General features: G+C 37.5%; 1 protein-coding gene across 4 annotated transcripts in view; it reads right to left on the bottom strand.

Annotated features, from left to right (window-relative positions):
• The window catches only part of CNTN6 (contactin 6), a 304,698-nt gene that overhangs the window by 110,860 nt on the left and 183,343 nt on the right, over nt 1-10,495 (bottom strand). For all 4 annotated transcript variants that reach the window (XM_082719511.1, XM_082719510.1, XM_082719512.1 and 1 more), the window contains exon 5: nt 10,264-10,359. In XM_082719511.1, coding sequence (XP_082575637.1) covers nt 10,264-10,359 — 96 coding nt within the window. The remainder of the gene's footprint in view (nt 1-10,263; nt 10,360-10,495) is intronic.

The following is a 10,495-nucleotide window of genomic DNA, read 5'->3' on the forward strand; positions in this document are numbered from 1 at the left end:
AGGACTTGAACCTAGATTTTTCAGATGCCAAATCCTTTGCTCTTTTCCTAATACCATCTTTCTTCTTTTCTATTATTTATAGCTGACCCTTTTCTTCTATGTCAATATGATCCCTGTGGAACATTCTTCCTTACTCTCAGACTTCCTTCCAAACACCCCAATTCTGTGCGTATCAAAGCCTACTCAGAACTAGGACAACTTTTCCTGATCATCCGTCCCCTTCCTGCCATCAGCACTGTGTGTCCTGTGTTCAGTTTCCTCAGAATCTTATAGAATGAAAGGTCAATCTGTCATTTCAATTACTTCAATGTGTTTATAGCTACTATTAGCAGGGAATAGAATGTATTTGTCAAACCATTATGAAATAATTCTTTTCTCCAAAATGGCCTCACCAGGGGACAGATCTTCAAACCTCAGTGTGCATAACAATCACTTAAAAGACTTGGTAAAACACTAACTGCTGGGTTCTACACTCCCCATTTCTCCTTCAGTAGATCTGGGAAGGAGCCAAAGAATTTACATCATTAACAAATTATCTGGGAATGGTAATACTGGTGGGTCCTGGAACACTTCTTTGAAAATCACTAATGTAATGGTACTTCTCAATCTCCTCTGCATAACCATACCAGAAAGGAAAATGGCTCAGAGTTTGATAAAATGGTGGCCATCTTGTATATTTCTCTTCAGGTAGTATGTGGGAACCTGAACAAAAGGATATTCCTTAGTTCATAGATGCATGGCATGTCTGGGATGGAAGGGACCTAATGATCTCTCAGCCCAATCTTCTCATTTTATAGATGAGTAAACAGAGGGGAAGATAGAAGCAGCTCTGTTACTAGAATCCAGGTACCCCTATGTGCTCCTCTGTGAACTGATGAATGTGTTAACCTGCAAGCCCTTCCTGTTACTGTATTTTTCATCCTTCCCTTCTCCCTTCTCCCCATGGGCTCCTATTCCCATCCCAAATAGTCAGGCTGAGTGGGGGCTTTTATCTATTTTGTTCCATCATCAGCTACTGTCATGCTTAATCTGTGTATTTTTAATGGGGAAAGAAAAAAAAAACTACCTTACAAATTGGAAGTTTAAAATTCTTCCCATTTGGCTTTTCTTAATTAAATGTATAATTCATGAGCCACTTAAGTTGAAACCATTGAATTTTTAAAATATTTTCTCCACCATCTATGACATTTATCTGTTATTAATGATTGTGATGCATTTTCCCTATGATGATTCAGCAGTAACATTAGAACTGAATGATAATTGGTCTTTCCTGAAGCATTGCCTGTAGTTTCACATTGACACCATCCTCTACAATTTTAATGTTATTAGGAATGGCAGATCTGCAGTAAGCAACTGAAGACTCTATCTGCTGCTCTCTCAAGCATACAACAAATCCTATTTTCCCTAGAGCATGATTGTGTTTTGACATCTTTTATAGCCCTATATCTTGCACTGTAATATTTAAAGTACAGACACAAGAGATATATGCAATTGTACCCATTATATCGGACATAATTTTTATTACAGGGGAAGTATCCCACGTGAAAGAGACCAGTCGTGATAAACACTGACAATGAGAACTTCTATTGGCTCCGTAAAACAGGCCTCAAAATGGGTAGCATGTTTCTAGAAGTAGAAAATAAATGAGAAGAATAAAGAATCTGAAGCGTAGTGCTCAGATTTAGTGGATAAATCTCCCCTTTGGAATATTCTGGAATGAGTGTACTTTACTGCAAACCTTCTGCAGAGCTCTAGGGTTAAATGTGACTGCCTGCCGGGTGGTAAATCATGGTTATGCTAGCTCAGTGGCAACGACCTAATCCAAGAAAAATAATTCCTTTTCTGGAATTGAAGTCATTGATATTGGTGTTGAGCAAGTTTATGATGTAACCCAGAACACTGCCCTGACACCTTTATAACCACTCCGATTTCTGTTCCCATTTGTTCCACAATTACTGCTTAACCACCTAGATTTTATTAGATCCCTTTTGATTTACACATCTCCTGTTCAGAATCATGGAGATAGCTGCATTTGTGGCCTACAAACAACAACTAAGGAAAGGCTCTCTGAGTTCCTGCTATTGCTAGCTTACAAAGAACTCTAGGGCTGCATGCGTACCAGTACTTCCTATCTGGAGAAGGAATGAAAACACAGGCAGCTTCTGAATGAACTTCTAAGAAACCTCCAGTTTTAAGGAAGGCTGGGTAAGCCATGGGAGGCAATTACAGAAGGACTACACTTCCTTTGTTCCTCTCAATTCCCATCCTCTACAGGTGAGCTAGATATAAAGAATGTTAAGTGAGGGGTCTTTCCAGTGGTTCTCAACCAAGGATGATTTTGCCTGAGAGGGGATATTTGGCAATGTCTGGAGATGTTTTCCTTCTCCCTATTGGGAGAGGGGGTGCTATTATATCAAATGGGCACAGGCCAGGGATGTTGCTAAACATTTTGGCAACACAGAGGACAAACCCCATAACAAAGAATTACCTCACTGTAAATTGTCAAGAGTGTTGATGTTGAGAAAACCTGGGCTATGCAAATGGAAATAGACTGTAACATGAGAATTCTGTTTGACGTGCTAGCAAGCAAGGGAAAACATTTTTACCGGGAAAGAATAAGATTGTGAAAGTAGAAGAGGAAACGTGGAGCCCAGGACCTAGGAAAATGAACTATGGGACTCTGGTCAGCTACATGATCTTTCTGGTTCTAATACAGTACACTTATATTAGATAAATCAATTTACGTCTCTAGGTGGTCTTTACATATTCTCTAATACAGATACACTTGCTGTTTCCATTTATACTTGATTTAGCAATTATTTTCTGTTGTGGGCCAGATTATGCCAGAACAAATTAGATAGCAGAATAAATGAAGTGGTATTTAAACCCAAGATATGTCTTCTTGGTCAAGTTAACACTAACTTCTTTAAGACAATTACTTAATTTATAGAGTGGAGAAATTTTCTTTGACAGCGTTAAGGCACATAAGATGCTGAACTGAGAGTCCAGCATATAGGAAGCATTTGTTACCTTATCCAATCATGTGGCATTAAATACTATTTATATGGTGATTTTAAAAAAAGAGAGAGAGAAAGAGAGAGAGACAATGGTCTCCAAAAAGAGTCACTCTCCTAAGTGCCATGTCCACCAACCAAAACTTAACACCAAACACAATTCTACTTTCAACCTCTCTCAGAAATGTGACCATTAACCAGTTAATTTGGAATTACTTGGTTAGCAGGTCTCCTTCTATCAGGTGAGCAACCTACCTGACAGACCCTACCCATCCTCCAGACTAAGGTGACCTTGCCTGAAACAATCTATTCTTTGCTGGAACAACTTCCTTATCTTGCTTGTTTCTGCCTATAAAAGTCTTTAATTTTGAACCTCTTCAGGATTCCTTTCCACTTTTTTAAAGATTTTATTTATTTGTCAGAGAGAGAGAGAGAGAGCACACACAAGCAGGGGGAGGGGCAGGCAGAGGGAGAAGCAGGCTCCCTGTTAAGCAAGAAGCCAAATGTGGGACTTGATCGCAGGACCTTGGGATTATGACCTGAGCAGAAGGCAGACTCTTAACCAACTGAGCCACCCAGGCATCCCATGGGTTCCTTTCCATTTGTAAGATGATATGCTGACCGATTCATCAATCATTGAATAAAGCCAATTAGACCTTTAAACTTATTCAGTTAAATTTTGTATTTTTAATAATGGTAACTACCAATATTAGTTCTCCAAACCAGAACTTTCCCCCAGATATATAAATCTAGTTGCCTATGCAAAATTTTCATTGTTCTATCTAACAGATATCTGAACATTAAAATGTCCCAAAACAAATTCCTGATTTCCTCCATTCCAAAACCTGCTCTCCTGTTATTGGTATCAACCCAATAAATGGCACCACTTTCTTCCACTTGCTCAACCTAAAACCACTTCTCTCTTTCTCTTTACACTCTACATCTAATCTTTCAGGAAATCATCTCAGCTATACCTTCTAACTATATACTGAAGATGGTTACTTGTTCACCTGTCTGCTTCTATCATCCTGCTTCAAGCCACATTACTTCTCCCTGAGTCATTATAATCACCTTTAACTCCTTATATTATTGCCCCTTTATGGTCTACTTAGAATAAACTTTTTAAACTGGAACTCAGAGAAGGCACGTCAGTCTTTTGCTCACTACCACACAATGCATTCTAATCTCACTCCCACTAAAAATCAGAGGCTCCATAATATCTTTTTAGGTAGTGCTTACAACCTCATCTATGCTCCTGTTTGCTCACCTTTCTTTATCCACACTGGTTTCATTGCTTTTCTTCCAACGTGCCAGACACAGCCCTACTGCCAAGACCTTTGCACATGCTGTTCCCTCTGTGCAAACTGCCTTTGCTCAATGTCTCACTCTCATTCCTTTAGTTCTCTCCTCAAATGCCAACAACACCTTCTTTGGCCTCATAATATACAATGGCAACACCCACTATTTCTTACCCCATTTAGTTTACTCCCTAGCTTTTATTACCATCTGCCACATTTTTATATTGTTTATTTTAAGATTCATGAAGGTAAAGACTTTGTCACATTGCTCTCCACTATATCCTTAAAATTCACTAAAAGGAGTGGCACTTAGTATGTACACAATAAATATTTGTTGAGTAGATATATAGTACAAGTTCAGTAATGATGGTTGTTACTATTATACCAATAGACAACTGTTCTGCTATCTCCCTTTTACATATTGAAGCAACCTCAAAGTACACACACTGCTGATCTGAACAAGAACAACAACAAAAACTAATTGGCGGGGCACCTGGGTGGCTCAGTGAGTTAAACCCTCTGCCTTCGGCTCAGGTCATGATCTCAGGGTCCTGGGATCGAGCCCCACAGGGAAGCAGGGAGCCTGCTTCCCTTCCTCTCTCTCTGCCTGCCTCTCTGTCTACTTGTAATCTCTGTCAAATAAATAAAATCTTTAAAAAAAATTATTGGAAAGAAGGGCATATGAGATTTAGGACTTTTTCTCAATGTAACTTTCCTCTTTATTCTTTAACACAATTTGGAGTTTTTGCTGGAATGATTTTCCATTTCTGTTGAATTGTCAATGTTTTTATTGATGGAAATACAAATGCTGGGCTCAAACAACAGTGCTATCTTCCTACCACAGACATAGACATCCAAACTACTGGCATAAATTCAATTGTTCTACCAACCTAAGAGTTATATCTTTGAAGACAATGGAATATTTCCTCTATAACAAATTGTTTAAACCTATGATTTTTATGAGCCCAGGATTGAGAGTTTTATATCCAGACAATAAAGGGAAAGAATCTGCTTTACTTTAGATATGGTGAAACTATTATTTCACAGCGAAGGTGATCTTACTTATTTTAGACAACATGAATCATTTCTTCACTCTGCCATTTTTAAAGAAAATTTCATGTGAAGCTTGGCTAACTCACTGCACCCATGAAAATCTATTGACAACTTATTTTCATATGGAACCTAGAGCCTTGGCTTCAGGAGTTTCATGTCCATTAGAAAAATTAACAGTCTGAAATTTTGCTTTCAGTGCTGTTGCAAATGACTCATGCAGAATCTCTGTTACCAGTGACCAGTGCTCTTAATCAAAGCTCATCCTGGAGGTGAGTGAAAACCCATGGTAGAAAGACCTCTCTGCATGGCAGTTCCAAGTCTACCTCCAGACTCAGTGACCCTCCCGCAAATGAATAAATAAAATAAATAGTGTATTGCCTCTTACTGTCACATAAACCCGGATGTAGAGAAGAGAGCTTAGAATCGTCCAGAGACCTTGCAGAGGAAAGGAAGACTTTACTTAGCGGACTACCAAATTTTACCTTTGCCAAGCACCAAGAGGCTAACTAGGAGACTTGTATTTTTCTGACATTGGTATCCAAATTAAGGATAATAACTATAATAGACAATAGAAGGGATTGCTGGAGATTGTGTGGAGATGAGATAAGTCATAGACTACTGTTAGGAGACTTTAGGAGAAAGGAAAGTGATGTCTAATAGGGAAAAAAGGGTTTCAATCAGATGTGCATTGTAGCACTCTCTGTGTTCTCCAGACAAAACTTCCAGTAAAACTTATATTTCTCTGTAATATTTTAGAATTATATTCTTAGGAAGATGGAAACAAGGACTTAATCTGGCTTTACTGGCATTCAGTCACATTCATGGGGTTTATCTCTAGTTAAGCAATAGGATTAAGGAAGCAAATATACGTTTCTCCTCAGAGTATAGGGAATAGTTCTGGTTTTATGTCCAAATATCACATTTATAAGAGATAAAGCAGAATGTGCCAGTTTTGTGTTCTGGAATTATTGCCTGGGTTTCTTTTCTTTTTCACTATGAGTACTTTCCTCTAGAATAAACTTTATCTGTAAATCCTCTCTTTCTAGAAGGGTAGCAAATTTGTGGTTACTTTAAAAATTAGGTAGGAAACATCCATGAGAAAGCTATTCTGAATTCAGATCTCCTTTGGTCTCTTCAGAAAAAAAAATAATAAAGGACATCCATAAAACAGCATCTGTTCAGTTTGGCTTATGCTGATTACTCTATTTCACTGAGTTGTCACTAATCATTTCTATGGGAAATCCATCTACACACTTTTTTCTTTTGTTTTGTTCCTGGAGCTATTATCCCCACGCCCCTGGGTAAATTTATAGGATTCAATGTAGTTGATAATTTTTCTTACTCTCCCATAGTTCTTGTTTTTTGATTTTTGGTTTTTGTTTTATAAAACACACTAAAATGTATATGATAGGCCTGCCTTGTTAAGAAGTGTTTTTCAATTTTTTTTTGTGATGATACTAGAGAGAAAATATAAAGAACTCACAATGTTCTGATAATATCAAGTTTAATATAATTTCTCCTTTGCCCTAGCTAAAGACATTTGAACTATCAGAGGGATTAACAGTCTGATGTGAGGGATATTCTTTGCTGCTGGCTCTGAAGATGGAGGGAGACATATGGTAAGAAATGTGGGCATCCACTAGACGATGACAGTGGCCCTTGACATCTGGGCAGCAAGGAATAGGGGACCTTAATACTACAATATCAAGGAGCCAAATTTAGCCAACAACTTGAGAGAGCTTGGAAGTGGATTCTTCCTTAGACTTCCCAGAAGAGAATGCCACCTGGTCATGACTTTGATTTTATCCTTGTAAGAGTCTGAGTAGAGAGACCAATCACATCATCCTTTGGCTTCTGATACATAGACCTGTGTGTTAATAAATGGGTGTTGCTTGAAGCTACTAAGTTTAAGGTAGATTGTTATATACTAAAGAAATATATAGATAGATACACATACATATATTCACACACAAATACATATTCATATATACATACGTGTGTGTGTGTGTGTGTGTGTGTATACATATATGCACTAATCCAGAAAAAAATCACAAAGACAGAAATGTCTATGTGTAAATTTGGCTCACGTTAAACCAGCTGTCCACTAATCCAGTTTGAAGGTTATCCAACCAATATGTTTCTCTGCATTCTTGAAGTCTTTCTTGGCACAATTCACTTTCACAGGAAGGTGAGAATGGAAAAGGAAGAATAAGGAATTGTTTTAAATGAGCCAGTTAAAAACACTCATAGAACTCTTAGCAAACCCAGGAGGTGTAAGAGTGTTTAAATTGATAAACAATCTGAGGTTTAACCATTAACTACAGAGCTTTCTCTACAAAGACATTTTTTTTTTTTTTTAGGTCAGAAATTCCTGCTTTGGAATCTTGCCTTCATTTAATAACTGAAAACTGATCTACTTAGTTTATCTGAGTCTTGGCTTCCTCATTTTAAATTTATTGTCCTTAATTATTGGAATACTGGGAAGGAGAAAATAAATGGAAACTCTAATAGGGCTTGCTCATGATAATAATTCAATAACTGGTAGCCATTGTCACTATTATTAATACTTTCTCCTTCTAACTAATTGATGACTATTTGTATAACTGAGTCAAAGGGCATCTGTCAATATTCCCCATAGTTTTGATCTGGGACAGCTATAAGGAACAGAAGAACAATATTTCAGTATTTCTGCCCTTGTGGAGATGAGGAAGTCCATGACACATCCTAGAGCTCTCTGGATAAAAATTCTGTAATACCTGGATATACCCAAATACCTAAAAATAGTTGGATGAAGTCAATATTGACAAATACCCTTGGGATCCTGCTAAAACATTCCATATGATATAATCAAATTTGGCATCAGACAAGTTTGTCATAACTTGCATGCAACAGGCATTAGTTATTCAATTAAAAAGATCTTAACTGAAGGCAGTGTTTTTCTATCTGTGACTTAACTTCATGGCATAAGCAGAGGTACACCGTTACAAGGGGTACATGCTCTAAATGATCAACTTATACTTTAACAGTGGTAGGTAACAAGGTAACAAGGAAAGCTTCTACCTGGCTGCCTTTTTAATTTTTATTATTTTTTCTAAAGATTTTATTTATTTTAGAGGCATAGAAAGCAGGGGAGAAACAGAGGCAGAGGGAGAGAGACAAGCAGACTGCCCTGAGCTCAAAGCCCAACTTGGGAGTGGATCATGACCTGAGCTGAAACCAAGACTTGGATGCTAAACCTACCAAGCCACCCAGGTGCCCCATTGGCTGCCTTTTTAAAATATGTGACTTTCATTTACAAATATTTGACATTTCTGCTTCCTTTATTTAGATTAAACAAAGGTGAAAACAATCTTCAATCCGGTCAAGATTCTTTGACCAAAGTCAGCATAAAATGACACAGACAGACAGCACAAACAGACATGGCTTTGTCTATCTTGTCATCTTAAGTTACAGTACTAAAAGCTAATTTCCCTATGGTTAAAAAATAAGCACCATCAATTTTTTTTCAATGCTCTGGAATAATATTTTATCTCAGCATCAAAAATAGTGTAACTCTCACCTAATATTTCAGGCGAGCATAATGCTATACTACGCTAATATTACTGAATAAAGTGTTGTTACCTTCTAATGAGTTTTCTTTTCTTTTGTATCAGCAGTTCAGGAGATTGTATAAAAATGAAAATAATGGAAAAGTGCTTCCAAGGTTTTAAAAGATTGTTTAATATAGGGATAAAATTGTTTCTGTTTTATTTTTAAATATTTGTTATATTTGCTTTCAAAATCCTCCCATTGCAGAGTGGAAATAAACTATAAAAGGCTGCTCTGAGGAGCCAGACTGCCAGGATTTGAAGCTTGGCTCCGCTGCCTATCAGCTGTGTTATCTTGGACTGGTTACTTAACCTCTGTCTACCTTAATGTTCTCATTTGTAAAACAATAATCATAGTTTGTCTTTCATGAAGCTGCTGTGAGAAACTGAAAAGTTAGTACATACAAAGTACTCAAATCTCTACTTCGTAAGTACTTGCTGTTATTAAGGTAACTGTCATACAATCAGTATGATATTGAATTGAACCGAATGAAATGACTCCATGGATATTGTGATATTGCCTCTTCCAGATTCATTGTTGCTTGAGAATCTACCAAATTTTATCAAATCATTTGGAATTTGACAAAATGCAACCCCGAGGGAATCAGTAGGTGGTTTAGGTCCCTGGCAACAGGTTAATTCCCAAGTCAATCCAGATTCTTACAAACCAGAGACTGTCATTGACTGCATGATTTTACCATTGCTAGGAGATACTCTGATTTTGTGCCATTCAAAATTTGCTTCTAACTAATGGAGTAGCTCTCCTCTTCCAATAGTTAAAGTGAGGGTGCCAAGAGGAATGCTGGAATTTGCTTTTCCATGGAGGTCATTAATAACAACGAAATAACAATCTCAGCTTTCTTTTCTGAATAAATACGAGCCATTACACTGATTGGTTTACATTCACTAGCTCACTTAATATTCACGAAAGCACTACAGTGCAGATATCAGTGTCTCAATTCTACAGATGAGGAAACTGAGCCTAAAGTGCTTAAACAAATTGTCTCTTGTTATACAGGGTGACAAGCATCAGAATGCAGCAGCAGTCAATTTCACTTTGTACCCTGGCGCTTATGCTGGGTGCCAGGCTGCAACTCCTTAAGGCCATGTTTGTTGACTGACTGCTTAAACAAAAATTTCTTTTAAAAACATTTAGATTATACTGTTTAGACACAGGAGGATGAACATGAAGAGCCTTCACGGTCTTTTTGACTTGTTAAAGAGCTACCATTGACTTCAAGACATGATGTGCCTTCTTTACTCCTCCAGTGACCACATTGATGGTGTGACCCAAACTATTCCCCACCATACCTCCGAAGTGTGGTGGTGGGCCACAGAGAAGCACCACACCTTGACCTTCTCGGACGGACACTGCACTTCTTGTTTTGGTTTCAAAGTCTTCAATATCTTGGAAAACAAACAAAATAGCTTTAGAATTATCTTGCAGTAAATAACATTTTAAAATAGAATTTTGAAATTATTTTTATTCTTAACAGTAAGGGACACTCATACTTGAATGACCAGAAGATTTAGTTGATGGTCA

This window comes from Mustela nivalis, assembly GCF_964662115.1.
Source record: "Mustela nivalis genome assembly, chromosome: 1".
Classification (NCBI taxonomy): domain Eukaryota; kingdom Metazoa; phylum Chordata; class Mammalia; order Carnivora; family Mustelidae; genus Mustela; species Mustela nivalis.